The sequence below is a fragment of the Brassica napus genome, chromosome C4, assembly GCF_020379485.1.
Source record: "Brassica napus cultivar Da-Ae chromosome C4, Da-Ae, whole genome shotgun sequence".
In the NCBI taxonomy this organism is placed as follows: domain Eukaryota; kingdom Viridiplantae; phylum Streptophyta; class Magnoliopsida; order Brassicales; family Brassicaceae; genus Brassica; species Brassica napus.
The window spans coordinates 21952423-21969204 of NC_063447.1; the positions used below are offsets into that span (position 1 = coordinate 21952423).

A 16782-nucleotide genomic window follows, 5' to 3' on the forward strand; every position below is an offset into this window, starting at 1 on the left:
GGGAATCATGAGCCATAACAATAACAAAGGGGAGATACGAGATATTAGAGAAAGACATCTAAGCAATTGTAGAGAAAACGGTGGGGAATGGTAGCCACCTGCTCAACGGAATGTGTGGCGTTAATATCATCTAGCACTTCAGCAACTGTGTCCTCGGGGCCCCTCTCTTGGCTGCCAACTGCATTGACACTAGTAGGTGGGGTGAGGAGGTAGGGGATGCAGAGTTGGTAGAAGGAGACATAGGTTTCCCAAGAAATTCATTTATTTCCTTCACCACAGCTTCATGCATGCTTTAGAAACCATCCACTAAAGAGTTGTCTCGTTTCCTGCTTTCTCTGTTCAGCTAAAGAACCAAATCAGATAGCCAGCTCGTGGAGTGGACTAGTAACCAGATCAAGACTGAGAGCACAAGAGAAGAGCCTCCAACACTTAGCCAAATCCGATCGATAGAGCACAAGGATTTCCAGTGGACGGAAGAATGTGAATCCGCTCTCTAAGAGCTAAAATCGTATCTCACCACTCCTCCTCTCCTGTCCAAGCCACTACTCGGTGAAGTCCTGCTGCTATATCTAGCGGTCTCCGAACACGCCGTGAGCGCCTCTTAGTTCGCGAGCAGGGAAACAAGCAGCTACCAATCTATTACGTAAGCACGGCTCTCCTAGATGCGGAGACCCGTTATAGCCACCTAGAAAAGTTAGCCTTAGCCCTGATAGTCACCGCTCGCAAGCTCCGACCCTACTTCCAGGCTAATTCAATTGTGGTTGTTACCTCCTTCCCTGTAAAGTTGGTCCTCCACAAACCAGAAGTCTCCGGACGCCTAGCCAAATGGGCCGTGGAATTAGGGGAGTACGACGTAATACTTTGACCCGCCATGGCTATAAAGTCACAGGTCCTAGCATACTTCGTGGCTGAGTTCTCCCCTGCCTTGCTCCCAGCTCTGGAGCAGGAGGTACGCCTCCGAGGCGAAATTAAGGAAGAGGGAGAATGGATCCTACACGTTGATGGATCCAGCAATGTCAGAGGAGATGGAGTAGGGATAGTGCTTACACCTCACCAACGGGAAACACAGCCTTAAGGGCCGTGAGATGCAACTTCAAAGCAACCAACAACGAAAGCGAGTATGAGGCCCTAATCGCAGGCCTAACCCTCGCCCATCAAATGGGGGCAGAGAACATCGAGGTTTTCGGCGACTCCCAGCTGATAATCAACCAGGTACATGGGGAGTACCAAGCAAAAGACGACAGCATGATCCAGTATCTGGCGGTCGCTAAGGAACTAATCAAGAAGTTCAAGAGCTCAAGCTCACTCAAATCCCCCGGGAACAGAATTCACAAGCCGACGCCCTGGCTAATCTAGGGTCCGCCCTTGAAACGAATTGCCAGATGAGTATCCCCTTGCTCGTGCTTCAATGACCAGCTACCCTGGAGGAACCCCCATCAAAGGAGGTCTCTGCCGTCGAAAAAGGCGAAACCTGGATGACCCCCTTGACATCCTCCCGGAAGACCGTAGCGAGGCCAGAAAGATCAAGAAGCAAGCCATGAGGTATCCCAGGAGAAGCTGTACCGGAGATCTTTCTCTGGCCCATACCTGAGGCGTGTCACACCCCGAGAGGCCGCTAGAATCCTTGTAAAACTACATGAAGGAAATTGTGAATCCCACTCTAGTGGCCGAAGCCTGGCGCTCAGAGCCAGAAGGGCTGGTTACTACTGGCCCATGATGGCCGCCGACGCTGTTAGACAAGCCAAGCACTGCGACCAATGCCAAAGGCACGCTCCAGTCTCCAAGCTTCCCTCAGCGAACCTCAAGTGGGGCATGGATATAGTAGGTCTTCCTTCTGATAGTCACTGACTACTTCTCCAAGTGGGTCGAAGCAAAAGCGCTCAGCCGCATAATAGATCTCCTGCTCCGCAAATTCCTGTGGACCTACGTAATCACTCGCTTCGGGGTCCCCCACGAGATCGTCACCGACAATGAACCCAAGTTCACGAGCCAAAACTTCAAGGAGTTCTGCAAGGACTGGGCCATAAAACTAACTTTCGCCACACCCCGACACCCCCAGTTTAACGGACAAGCCGAGTTCACGAACAAAACAGTGGTCAACATGCTTAAAAAGCGACTGGAAGGCTCTCACGGGAAGTGGGCAGAAGAACTACACGGAGTCCTTTGGGCCTACCGGACCACTCCTAGAACAGCAACAGGGGAAACCCCCTACTTTCTATTCTACGTCTCTTAGGCCATTGTACCTACAGAAATGCACTTAAGAACAACGGTGTCCGAATCTACCTCTCAGGAGGAAAATAACGAGCTGATGGCGCTAAGCCTCGACCTGCTCGATGAAAAAATAGAGGCCGCTTGACTGAGAAACTGGTCCAACCAGCAAAATGACGTGAGGACGTATAACAAGAAAGTCAGAACCAGAACCTTCCAGCAAGGGGACTGGGTTCTACAACTGTGGGAACCGAAACTCACACTGTCGATTTCCGTAAAATAAGGAAACTTATGAAAACCCTAATTTTCCAGAGGACCCCGGATCTCTGCGAGAGCCAACGACAAGTAACCAAATAAATGCGGAAAATATGAGAAAACATGATAAAACGAATTTACAAAGAAAGTAGATCTTATTTCGAATTCGCGTAAGAGCGTTGCGATCATTACAAGAGAATACAAAGGCTTTGGCCGCAGGGGCCGTCAGCGAGTTACCTAGTTCTAGCAACATGAAACCCTAATCCTAGTTGAGTCGCAGCTCGATAACAAAAGACAAAAAAGATATCTAAAAGGCTTTGATTGATTTCGGACTGAACCTTATGAAAGGCTGCCTACGTACCCCTTTCGAGGATCAAGCCGAACGTAGTTCAATTGGTAGAGCTGGATAGGAGATCGAACTGGCTAGGCGAGTTCGTCTAGTGATTGAGTGCCAGTCATAGAAACCGAACTTGTCGAGAAATAAGCCTCAGTTTCTAAGTGCAGAGAGTTCTGAGTCTAAAAGAGTTCCCCCCCATGCCTCTCACCTAGGACTCCTTATATACTCGCTCCTAGGTCGGTTTACGCTTTTTCCTCTTCTGCCCTTAAGCCGTCATAACTTAAAAATGGAGATATTCCGTTTTCCCGATTTTTCTAATTATCTTCGAATACTTCATATTTATCCGCGGAAACTTGACATTTATCTTTCCTTGCGAACCAAGCATAAACCGTCCTACGGTTTATGGGCTTTTGGTTAAGAAATCGTAAGTGGGTTTCGAGTCACGTCCTAGGTCTCTTTGGGCCGTTGTTTGACTCGAAACGTTTATTACAGCTTCTTTCGATAAAAACGAACTTTTCGCGGTTTTTATCGTAAAGTTTGATTGATGACTTCAAATGACGAGAAACATGAAATGGGTTGGCTACAGTCTTTGGGAGATAGCATTAAAGAGTAGACGAGAATGCATGGATTCGTGTCGTATCGATTTTTAAGAAAGCACGGTCGCTACGTAGCGACCGAGTCGTGTTCGTGCTCAGTCGCTACGTAGCGACCGGGCTTCGGGGAGAGCTCGGTCGCTACGTAGCGACCGAGCTTCGGGGAGAGCTCGGTCGCTACGTAGCGACCGACCCGTGTACCTGCTCTGTCGCTACGTAGCGACCGAGCTTCGTTGAGAGCTCGGTCGCTACGTAGCGACCGAGCCGTGTATGTGCTCGGTCGCCACGTAGCGACCGAGACGTGTACGTGCTCGGTCACTACGTAGCGACCGAGCTTTATTGAGAGCTCGGTCGCTACATAGTGACCGAGCACGCTACGAAGCGACGGAGCACGCTACGAAGTGACCGAGCACGCTACGTAGCGACCGAGCACGCTACGTAGCGACCGAGCACGCTACGTAGCGACCGAGCACGCTACGTAGCGACCGAGCACGCTACGTAGCGACCAAGCACGCTACGTAGCGACCGAGCACGCTACGTAGCGACCGAGCTTTGGTGAGAGCTCTGTCGCTACGTAGCGACCAACTTTTGCGCTGGTTGCTACGCGGCAACCTTGTTCGCGTCTTTCTCCGATTCTTCGTGAATGTGTTTTCTCCGCAAGATTCTTCGTAAAAATAGTTCTTTTTCTAAGATTTATTTTACGTAAAAACGTTCATGCCAATTTTTACGGACTTTCAGACATTGATTCTGTCGTGACCGATTTTGACCCCAACAACGACGAGCAGAAAAATGACGGGGAAACTCACCCTATGGTGGGAAGGACCCTATAAGGTCATTGAGGTGCTGAGAGCAGGCGCCTACAGGCTGCAAGATAGCAAAGGTAAAATACAACCCAACTGCTGGAACGCCCTGCACCTCAAAGCCTATCATTTTTAATACGGTCTCCGGATCATGATTTCTATACTACTATATTCTATTTAAGCATTATGATTTCCTACTTCTATGTATGCTAAACGTCTCTGGACAAAGCCTATAATAAAATAGTTCCGACTATAAAACCAGAGGGGAAATCAGTATACTTAAAGGGGCATACGAGCTGGATCAGATCTCCAGAGACCTCCGATCCTGGCCAACCCTCACAAACGTGGCACGACCACAGTTGCACGCCCACAAAGAAACAAAACGGGTATGAGACATAAAGCAGGAATGGGTATGCGCAAGCCTGAGTATGCTGTCAAAACTACCTAAAACCCCTGTGCAGCCTAAGGCGCATCGGGGTCCCCAGAATACCAACGTGAAAAGTACCTGTAGTAAAACGCTACGAGCTACACAATACAGGGAACACATGGTATATATTCATTGCAAAAGTACTGTGAAATACATGGAGCAATCTAAATCCTGCTTCTCCAGACGTGGAAAGCAGCGTAAGCCTGACACTTGGGTCATAACATCCACACCAGCACCCTCTAAGCCTGTCAGTGACTTTCTGTAGAAGTAGAATACAACATAGGAACTCGATTGTGGCCAGGTTCCGAGCGGCAGAATGCGAAATTCAAACAGGTACCGGTAGTAGTCTTGCCTAGGAAGGCGGAGTACGGTCCCTATGAAAAACAAAACATTCCGGGTTCCAAAGGAACTCCGGGTCCTTATGCGAGCCCCCGATCTAAAGAGGAAACCCAAGGTTCCCTAAATGATTCCGGGTCCTACGCATAAAATTGAAGGAAGAACCTCCGGGTTCCCCCATAGCCTCAGGGTTCCAATCAAAGAATCCCAGGATCTAAAAAAGAAACCCCGGGTTCCTATGTGGACTCAGGGTTCCAAAGATAAAAAGAAGTTAGAACCTCTGTGCAGCCTAGGGCGCATCGGGTTCATTACAACTTCAAAGAACCTCCGGGTTCCAACCAGCGATCTCCGGATCCAAACCTTCGGGTTCCAACACGGCCTCAAAGGCGTAATACGATTCTAGAAAAAAGGGTAGAACCCATCTGCAGTCTAAGGCGCATCGGGGTCGTTACATCCCTAAAGGACCTCCGGGTTCCCACACGACCTCAGGGTCCAAGTACACTAGGATCCCGATACGATCTCCGGATCAAAAGGAAAAAACATGTACCCTCATACGACCTCTGGGTCCAATCACAGAAACCTTCGGGTTCCAACTACGATCTCCGGATCTAATTAGAGAATCTCCGGATTCCTACATTGCCTCCGGGCCCCACCCTCGGTCTCAGGACCTAGAGAAAAGACCTCCGGGTCCCAGATAAAAGACCTCATGGTCTGACGGGAACCTCCGGGTCCCAAACGCGATCTAAGGATCCAAGGAAAGCCTCTGCTCCTCCACAACCTCCGAGCTCCTAGATGACCCCCGGGTCCTCACGCAACGTCCGGGTTACGAGATCATTCAACCTACGAGATCATTCAACCTACGAGAAAAGAAGGATCATAGACTTCAAAATCCCGCTCCAATCGAGAAAAAGGCGAAATGATGTTTTCTTAAAGAAAGAGAGTGCAACAGCAAGGAATAAAATGGTAAACCATGAAGCATCATTATTCATAAAATCAAGGAGCGGGCTATAAAGAGCCCTTATTCAAAAGAAAGCGACAAAAACCAAAGTCTCAAAAGATAAAGATCAATCAGAAAGAAGGTCCCTCAGAGAATCGCGATCCTATGACAGATCTCGGGGTTGCACCCTGGGAGAAACTCTCCGATCGATGGTTAAACCCTCCAAATAAAAACAGATGACGCAGATATTCCTCTTCCGGATTCCAATGATCTACGCGCTTCTCCAGCCATTCCTTCAGAAGCTCCCACCTAGCCGAAGCTTTCACTTGTTGAATTAGTAGATCCCAGCAAGTCATCATGTCTTGCACCTGGCCACAGAGAAGGAATGCCTCGCTAGTCAATCTCAGATGAGCATTTGCCAGAAGGTCGACATAATCTCGGCGCTTGTTGACGAGATAGAAGATAGACTCCCAGCCGATAAAGCGGCCCTCGCTAGTCTTGGTGGAGGAGTATAAGAAAGACGCCGCTTCCGCGCTTTAACCTTCTGATACTCGTCATAGACAACCGATACCGGAGACCTTGCCACGTTCCCTAAAGCAGAAATATATATATCATGAGAAACAAACAAAGACAGAGTCTCATCAGATAGAAACGGAAGGCTTACCCCAAACGCGACTATGACGTAAGGCCACCCTGCTCACCAGAAAAGTCACCCAGCGGAATCGCCGAGGAATTCCCGTTATAAGCTTCACCACTGCTTCTCCAGCGAAGGAGACCGGGCGATACACATCTGACAAAGAAAGAGCTAAAACGTCAGGATCAAGCTCCTGAAAGGATGGTAAAATTCAAAACTCAGAAGAAAAACTTACCCACTGTTAGGGGAATTTTGTGTAGGATCTTTTAGAGTACTGTTCTGAATGTCTGTCTGGCTGCCCTTCTGCATTTTGGACTTCGGGGGAGATCTCAGGGTTCTGAGCAGCTTCCCAAGCCCTGAATAAGTCGGTTACTTGACTTTGTAATCCGTCGAGTCGCCTTTGAAGCTCGGCTTCTCTTGGAGTAGCTTCTAGTAGATTATCTTGCTCATCCACCGCCATCGTCACGTAGTTTAGATTACCCCCTCCTTCTAGCGCCAAACTGTTAGGGGATTTTTGTGTAGGATCTTTTAGAGTACGGAACGATTGATAAGCTAGTATCCTGAGTTAGTTTGAAGGTATTTCGTAAGGATTTGAGAGTAGTAAAAGAGAAAGAGACTTGAAGAGATTTTTATTGAATAGAACAAGCAAGGATTACAAGATATTGGGTAAGAACCCTAACCCTAGCCGTCTAAGCCTAGTCTCTAAGTTTAAAAGTAGTGATCCCTTGTTCTAGGTTTGGGTTCCCCTTATATAGTTGTCTTTAGGTCGGTTCTTGTCGCTTGGAGTAGGTGGAAGTCTTCCATATTCGGAAATATGGAAGGTTCTCCTTATCGGAAATTTGCCATTTCTTGGAGCAGGGGGTGGTCCCTGGGACCTATCCCTGGGTACCCGGTAGCGGGGACCTGGAGCGTTCCTTAAACGGGGACCCGGAGGTCAGGGTCCTGCCTGGGCTCCGGAGAAAAATGATATTTGAGTATTTTTCCCCAACAGTTTGCCCCTTATTTCTCGATTTCGTAATCGATTTCGAGGAATAACCTGTGCACTCGAGTCAACCGGAGTTGCTCATTCTTAGCAGGTACCCCCTCATGCAGGACAACGTTCTAAGGATTTGTATCTCGGATCCTTTATAGACCGGAGTCGTACTTCGGACCCGAGCGAGAGACGGCTCTTCTGTGGCGGACCTACTCTTAGTGATGCTTCCTTGGACCCTTGAATCTGTTGTAGAGGGTGGAGTCTGGATTTTGGATGATCTCTTCTGGGGGTTCTTGGATAACCCGGGAAGTGTCCCAGCCCGATATCTCGAGGAGGAAATTTCTGGCATATATCCATTTTTGCAAAATCTCGTGAAATAATCATTTCTTCCGCGAAGGTCGTTCTTTCCTTTTTCCCGAATCTGGCCGCTTTTGAGGATCCTTCAGAATATTTGGAAATATGAATATTTCCTTTTCCAGCTCTAAGGGAAGAAAGACTTGGCATATATAAGGGTTTGCAAAGCCTTCGAGTGACTCCAACCCGTCTTGAGCTTTCGGTTTTCTGAGATGAATCCCGATATCCCGGCTTTCCCATCTTTGTTCGTGGGTGGTCGTACAAGGCCACGTCGTCTCTTTGCCGACCCCTTCTCATCCCCTACTCCTGCCTGGGGAGAGGTTCCAGAAGCTTACAATGAGGCAGTCCCGATGGCACTTCTGAGGAAGCGCTGCTCCTACCTTCTCGATGATGGCCCGCGTTCCGAGATCCAGGAGTAAGATCTTGCCAATATCCTGAAAAAATTTGCGATCCCTCCTTCGGTGGTGATGAGATGTCCTTCCGAGTTTGAACGAGCCCCGGATGGAGGGGCTGATGAGATAGCCGTTTATGAAGCATATCTGGAGGCAGGTTTCCGGGTTGGTGTCCCTTCCATCGTAGCTGAGGTGTCTTCATTCTTTGGGTTCTGTCCTTCTCATCTTACTCCTTTGACCTGGAGAACTTTAATGGCTATTCAAGTTCTTGGGGAGTTTCATGGTTTTGTTGTTGGGGTGCCCGAAATCTTGTATTCCTATTACTTTGCTCCACTGGTGAGTAAGCCGGGATTCTATCATCTTCGATCTCGTGATGGCACTCCTTTGGTAGAGGAACCCTCAAGGGTAATCAAAGGTAACTATCCCTTCGGAGAAGATTGGGACAAGCGGTACCTGTTTGTGAAGATCCCAGGACCGTCCCCATATCCTTCGTTTTGGCGCACCGTGGGTAGGTTACCTTCTTCCTTCTACGTCTCGTTATTCCCATTCCTCTGAAACTAATGCTTTATTCTGGTGACAGATGTATCTCGTCCAATGTCTCTCATCGGGAAAGTAGTAGCGAATTTCTTGATGAGCAAGGAGGCTTTACGCCACAATCGTGTGTGGGGTGAGATTTCGTTCTTCGATTTCTTCTTGTTGTGATTTCTTCTTCTAACCTTTCATGCTGTCTTTCTTCAGGTAATGTTGTGAGTCTTCCGGTTTCGGTTATCTATGATGGGTATCAAAAAGCAAAGACCCGAAAAAGACGACCCTCTTATACTCCTCCCCTGAGATTGGTTATTGCTGCCTCGTCAGTCTCTGGTCCTCCTTCCGTTTCTCTGACTGGCGCTGAAGCTTCGTTCAATCGCTTCTCTCCCATGGCTATTCATCAGAGATTGCTCACCGAGTTGTTTTTACTTCGTAATCAAGTACGGGGTATGGCGTTTCATAGGGATCAATCAGTCCTCCGGGCGAGAGCTACAACTAGATGGGAGCTTATGAAGGAGTTGCTGGAGAAGAGAGTAGAGCACTGGAACCCGGAAGAAGAATATCGCCGTTACCTGTTCTGGGCTGAAGGGGTTGATCAGCTGATGGGTGGAGAACCGATTCAGGCAGCTACCCCGGGATCTACAGCGGGATCGCGATACTCGGGAGACCCGTCTGTTTGAACGATTGTCTTTTTCTCTTTTTATGCTGGTGTTTCGAATGTTGATCCTTTGCGGTCCCCTTTTTTAAGAGATTGTTGCTTTTGATTCCTTTCGTGTGTCATCCTTTTCATAGAATTGATTCTCTAGACCCTCGTCTTCTGGTGGCATGTTGAACCGTCTCTTTGTGTTAGGTTTGGGGATCGCTCCTGATTCCTGGGGACCGTGTGGCTCCTTGGAGGATTCGGGGTCCCTGAGGAGCCTGAGGTCGTTGGATCTTCTTTAGATATAATAGCTTTAAGATTTTTTTATTTTTGGATCCGGGATTCGTAAGAATCCGGAATTAGTTTTTTCGCAGGGACCGTACTCTGCCACCCTAGGTGAGGCTACTACCGGTACCTGTTCGGACTTCGCATTCTACCGCTCGGAAGCTAGTCACTATCGAGTTCCGGTGCTGGATGTTGCTTCTGCAGAAGCCACTATCAGACTTTTTAGAGGTTTGCTGGTGTGGATGAAAACCCAAGTGCCAGACTTTCCAGCTTTCAAAGTCTGGTCGAGAAGTCATGTGCTCCCTGTATGTCACAGTAATTTAGCACTTTTATATAGCGTCCCCAGTATTGTATAGCACGTAGCGCTTTAATACAGGTACTTTCGCGTATGGTAGTTTGGGGACCCCGATATGCCTTAGGCTATACAGGGGTTTTAGGTAGTTTTGATAGCATACTCAGGTTTGCGCACACCCATTCCTGCTTTACGTCTCATACCCGTTTGTTTTTGTGTGGACGGACCACATATTGGTGAGGTTCAGCTGGGATTGAAGGTTTCGTGGAACCTGATCCAGCCCTATATGCCCCTTTAAGTATCGTGGTTTTCCTACTACTTCTATAGCCGGAACTATTTTATTATATAAGCTTTGTCCGGGGACTTTCAGCATACATAATATGAGTAGGAAACCACGATGCTTAAATATAATAATAAAATAAAGATTATGATCCGGAGACCCTTTGTTAAAAATGATAAGATTTGAAATCAGGGGGTTCCAGCAGTTGGGTTGTATTTTATCTTTGCTATCTTGCAGCCTGTAAACTCCTGCTCCCCGCACCTCTATTACCTTGTAGGGTCCTTCCCACCCTGGGGCGAGTTTCCCTGCTGTGTTTTCTGCTACTCGTCGTAGAACCCAATCTCCTTGCTGGAAGGTTCTGGTTCTGACTTTCTTGTTGTAGTTTTTGGCGACGTCTTTCTGATAGGACAAGTTCCTTAATCGAGTGGCCTCCCTTTTTTCGTCAAGCAGGTCCAGGCTTAATGACATCAACTCGTTATTTTCTTCCTGGGTGAGAGATCCGGAGACAGTGGTCTTCACATGAATTTCTGTCCGAATTATGGCTTCAAAACCATAAACTAGCGAGTATGGAGTCTCCTGTGTTACCGTCTTGGGGGTGGTTCGGTAGGCCCAGAGGACCCCATGTAGCTCCTCCGCCCATAGCCCTTGAGAGCTCTCCAGGTGTTTCTTCAGCATATTCACCACCGTTTTATTCGTGGATTCGTCCTGCCCGTTAGATTGTAGGTGTCGGGGAGTTGCAAACGTGAGCTTGATGCCCCAGTCCTTGCAGAACTCTTTGAAGTTATGACTTGTGAACTGGGGTCCGTTGTCTGTAACGATCTCATGTGGGATCCCGAAACGTGTGATCACATGGGTCCATATGAACTTGCGGATTTGGAAATCGGTTATACGGCTGAGTGCTTCTGCTTCTCCGACATCGATCGCAGTGTTTGGCCTTCTTGTTAGCGTTTTCGGCCATCGTGGGCTAGTAGTAGCCCGCCCTTTTGGCTCTCAGTACCAGGCTCCTGCCGCTAGAGTGGGATCCGTAATCTCCCTCGTGTAACTCTACAAGGATCCTAGCTGCCTCTCGGGGTGTGACACACCTCAGGTATGGTCCGGAGAATGATCTTCTATATAGCTTTCCCTGGGAGATGCAGTACCTGGCAGCCTGCTTCTTGATTTTTCAGCTCTCGTTGCGGTCCTCGGGGAGAATATCATCCTCCAGATATTGGATCAAGGGAGTCATCCAAGTGCCTCCTTCTTCGATGGATGAGACTTCTTCATGGTGAGTTTCTTCCAAGGTCGCCGGCCACTGGAGTACGAATAGAGGGATGCTCATTTGCCCATCCGTATCGAGAGCGGATCCCAAATTTGCTAGGGCGTCCGCTTGGGAGTTCTGCTCCCTGGGGATTTGCGTGAGCTTGCAATTCTTGAATCTTTTGATTAGACGTTGGGCCACTGCCAGATATTGAATCATGTTGTCGTCCTTCGCCTGATATTCTCCTTGCACCTGGTTGATTATGAGCTGGGAATCGCTATAGACTTGGATATCTTCTGCCCCCATTTGGTGCGCGAGAGTTAGTCCCGCGATCAAGGCTTCGTATTCACTTTTATTGGAGAGGTGAGTACAATTCCTACCCAGCTCCTCGGACGTTACTGGAGCCGTCTACGTATAAGACCCATTCACCATCTTCTGTTGTTTCGTTCCAGAGGCGTACTTCCTGTTCCAGGGCTGGAAGCAAAGAGGGGGAGAATTCCGCCACAAAATCTGCTAGGACGTGGGACTTTATAGCTGTGGCTGGCAGAAAGATCACATCGTATTCTCCTAATTCAACTGCCCACTTCGCCAATCATCCTGAGACCTCATGCTTATGTAAGACCAGTTTTATAGGAAAGTAAGTGACCACGACCACCGGATGAGCTTGAAAATAGGGCCGAAGTTTGCGGGCTGCTACCATTAGGGCCAAGGCCAATTTCTCCAGATGGCTGTAACGGGTTTCCGCGTCTAGGAGGGCCTTGCTTACGTAGTAGATTGGTAACTGCCTGGTTCCTTCTTCCCGCACCAGAACGGCGCTTACCGCATGCTCCGAGACCGCTAGGTACAACAGTAGGACCTCTCTAAGTAATGGTTTGGATAGGAGAGGCAGCGAAGTGAGGTTGGTCTTAAGCTCTACGAGGGCGGATTCACATTTCTTGGTCCACTGGAAGTCCTTTGGATTCTTGAGCGTTTCGAAGAAGGAATGGGACCTGTCTGAGAGCCTGGATATGAATCTACTAAGGGCTGCCATCCTCCCTGTTAGTCTCTGAACTTCTTTGACACTTCTTGGAGAAGGGATTGAATGGATGGCCCTGATCTGCTCCGGGTTTGCCTCGATGCCCCTGCGAGTCACAATGTACCCAAGAATTTCCCTGAACTGACGCCGAAGGAGCACTTAGCCGGATTGAGCTTCATGTTGTATTTGCGGAGGGTGGAGAAGGCTTGCTGTAGATGTGATATGTGATCTTCTGCTTCCAGGGACTTGACAAGCATGTCATCGATATAAACTTCCATGGTTTGTCCGATTTGATCAGCAAACATCATGTTTACCAATCTTTGGTAAGTTGAACCGGCATTCTTCAGGCCTAAGGGCATAACTTTATAGTAGTAGATTCCCCTGGATGTCATAAAAGATGTTTTCTTCTGGTCTGCCGGATGCATTAATATCTTATTATAGCCGGAGAAAGCATCCATGAAGCTCATCAGTTGGTGTCCGGCTGTGGCGTCTACTAGCTTGTCAATATGAGGCAGGGGAAAAGGGTCTGTCGAACAGGACTTATTGAGGTCCGTGAAATCTATACAGACTCTCTATTTCCCGTTCTTCTTCTTGACCACGACCACGTTGGCTAGCCACTATGGGTACTGTACTTCTCGAATGAAACCCGCGTTGAGTAGGTTCTCGACCTCTTCGTTGATTATTGCGTCCCTCTCGGGAGCGAACTTTCTTCCTTTCTGTCTGATGGGCAGGTGTTGAGGATCCACTTACAGCTTATGGATGATGATTTCCGGGTCGATCCCATGTATATCTAGGTGGGACCATGCGAAGCAGTCAGAGTTGGATCTGAGGAAGTCTATCAACCTCCCCCTCGGCGAGCTTGGAACCGATTTTGAGATTACGAGTTCGATCTCCTTCAATCAGGGGTACATCGTCCATTTCTTCGACTTCGGGTTCCTCCATATGTTGAGATGAAGGGCCCTCTTGGGTTCGCTGCGGGACTCCGGTTTTTCCCTTGAGGGTAATCTGATAACAGGAGTGGGAGTTTTCTTGATCTCCTTTGATTGCTCTCATACCCCAGGGCGTGGGGAACTTTATCACTTGATGGAGTGTCGAGGGGACAGCCCCCATGCCGGGAATCCAAGGCCTTCCGAGGACAATATTATATGGTGACTGGCAGTCGACGACTAGGAACTTGGTTAGCATGCTGACTCCTTCAGCGTAGACTGGGAGAATGATTTCCCCCTCTGTATGCTTAATTTCTCCGCTGAATCCCACGAGTGGGACTACCTTTTTCGTCAGGATACTATCTTTTAATCCTAGACTTTGATACGCGGTCTGGAAGATGATGTTGCCGAAGCTCTCACTATCCACTACTACTCTCTTCACCAGGCAATTCGTCACGGTGAGCGATATTACAAGGGCACCATAATGGGGAGCTAGGACCCCTTCTCGATCTTCGGTCTTGAAGCTTATGTCGCACATATCTTGGAGTGGATGTTCATATCGGGTAGCTCATGCGTCGTCCCCGGTATTCCCAGTGCCCTTCTCTGCGTGATTTACGTTGCTTATTGCTAAACCTCAGAATATGACATGAATTGTTTGGCTCTGTCGAGGTAGCAAGGCAGAACGACTTCGATTGACTCTCCTGGTCCTTCCCTATTAGGTTCTGGCTTCAGAGTGTTGCCTATTGTTCCACGAATCAGGATCTCTCATTTCCTTTCTTCAGATGCCCCCACGTTACTTGAGAAAAGGGGGGTGGAGCTTTCTTTTGTGTCAGGTGCCCCTGGATAGGACATAGACCCGTCCTGAATACAGGGCCGATGCTCGTTGTAACCGATCATGCTAAGGACTTGATTCTCATCCCGGAGGGTAAATTTTCCAGGCTCGGATTGGATAGATCTTTCCTAACTTCGCTCCATCTGTTCTGAATGTCTGTCTGGCTGCCCTTCCGCGTTTTGGTCTTCGGGGGAGATCTCAGGGTTCTGAGCAGCTTCCCAAGCCCTGAATAAGTCGGTTACTTGACTTTGTAATCCGTCGAGTCGCCTTTGAAGCTCGGCCTCTCTTGGAGTAGCTTCTGGTAGATTATCTTGCTCATCCACCGCCATCGTCACTTAGTTTAGATTACCCCCCTCCTTCTAGCGCCAAACTGTTAGGGGATTTTTGTGTAGGATCTTTTAGAGTACTACGGAACGATGGATAAGCTAGTATCTTGAGTTAGTTTGAAGGTATTTCGTAAGGATTTGAGAGTAGTAAAAGAGAAAGAGACTTGAAGAGATCTTTATAGAATAGAACAAGCAAGGATTACTTGATATTTGGTAAGAACCCTAACCCTAGCCGTCTAAGCCTAGTCTCTAAGTTTAAAAGTGGTGATCCCTTGTTCTAGGGTTTGGGTTCCCCTTATATACTTGTCTTTAGGTTGGCTCTTGTCGGTTGGTGTAGGTGGAAGTCTTCCATATTTGGAAATATGGAAGGTTCTCCTTATCGAAAAGTTGCCATTTCTTGGAGCAGGGGGTGGTCCCTGAGACCGATCCCTGGGTACCCGGTAGCGGGGACCTGGAGCGTTCCTTAAACGGGGACCCGGAGGTCAGGGTTCTGCCTGGGGTCCGGAGGAAAATGATACCTGAGTATTTTTCCCCAACACCCACAGTACGCCAAGACGTAGGGTAACCCACTGGCTCCTGAATCTTCACTAACACGTACTGGCTGTTCCAACCATCCCCGAAGGGGTGATTACCTCTGACACCCCTCGAAGATTCCTCGACCAAAGGGGCGCCGTCACGGGATCGAAGATGGTAGAACCCATCTTTGTTCGCCAAAGGAGCAAAGTAATAAGAGTATAAAATTTCATGCACCCCGATGGAAAATCCATGGAGTTCTCCAAGTACTTGGATAGCCATTAAAGTCCTCCAGGTCCGTGGAATAAGTTGAGAAGGACGGAAACCGAAGAAAGATGACACTTCGTCTATAAGAGAAGGAATAACACCCCGGAAGCCTGCTTCCAGGTACGCTTCATAGATAGTCACCTCACCCGCTCCGCCATCCGGAGCGCGTTCGAACTCGGTCGGACTCCTCATGCCCACTGAAGGATGAATCAAGTACTTCCTCTGTATGTTAGCCAGGTCCCCCTCTCGGATCTCAGAACGGGGACAGTCATCAAAGAAACAAGAATGGAGCCTTCTCAGGGGTGCCATCGGAACCGCTTCACTATCAGCCTCCAGAACATTCCCCCTAGATGGAACGGGGGATGAGAAAGGATCGGTGAAAGGACGACGCGGCCTTGCATGACCACCCACGAGCGAGGACGGAAATTAGAGCAGCTCGGGATTCATATTTCTCAGCTAAAAATCAGCGCTAAAGTTGGGATGAGGCCAGCTAGGAGTTATCGTAAATCTCTATTTATATCCGGGTCAATCCGTTTTCCGCGGGATTAGAAAAGGAAACAAGGATGTTTCCAAATATCCTGAAGAATCCCTGACATAAGGAATGAGCGGCGAAAAGGAAAACCCGATCCCTACAGAAAAGGAAAAGGCACGCTTTTGGAAGAATAAAAAGAGAACCTAGTATCATCAAACCGTACGGGCCCCAGCCCCCCGGTCTATCCTCAAAGCGTCAAAGCTCCAGGCTCCACTGTCTCCGAGACACCATCAGAAGTCCAGAGCTTCCCATCTTCTACAAGAAACCAGCGGTTCAATAGCGCCAGACCCCGGTCTGGAGTAAGGGGATTGGTTCTCCCCCGGGTTCATAATGTGGTTTCTGCCTGAGTGGAACCCGGGATGACAGGATTACTGGAGAGATGTGCTGCCTAAGGGAAGCTTGCTGATAATGAGCAACTCCGGTTGACTTGAGTGCACAAGTTATTCCCAGAGTTCAATAACGAAATCGAGCAATAAGGGGCAAACTGTTGGGGAAAAGATACTCAGATATTGAATTCCTCCAGACCCCAGGCAGAACATCGGCCTCTGGATCCCCGCTGGAAGGAACCCAGGTTCCAAGGATCCCCGCTAGAAGGAACCCCGGTTCCCCGCTACGAAGTACTATGGGTCCGGTCCCCAGGACCGCCCCTTCCCCTCGGGGAAATGGAAAACTTCTGATAGGGAGAATCTTCCATATTTCTGAATATGGAAGAGTTTAACCTACTCCAACCGACTAAGACCCGCCTTAGGAAGACTATATAAAGGGATCCTAAACCCTAAAGCAAGGTATCGACACATCAAGATTTAGAGATTAGAGTTAGACGGCTAGAACTAGGGTTTATACACCAATCGTTGTAGTTCTGG

The 16782-nt window shown here is 48.6% G+C and overlaps 1 protein-coding gene across 1 annotated transcript; it reads right to left on the reverse strand.

Annotated features, from left to right (window-relative positions):
- Positions 1-13336: 13336 nt before the first annotated feature.
- On the reverse strand, positions 13337-13987 carry LOC125585886. Its single transcript, XM_048755599.1, has one exon. It carries the CDS (start codon positions 13985-13987, stop codon positions 13337-13339), a length of 651 nt encoding a protein of 216 aa, XP_048611556.1.
- Positions 13988-16782: the final 2795 nt, after the last annotated feature.

Excerpts from the sequence above, each read along its gene's own strand:
- LOC125585886 (XM_048755599.1), bottom strand. The coding sequence starts at position 13,987 with ATGTGCGACATAAGCTTCAAGACCGAAGATCGAGAAGGGGTCCTAGCT.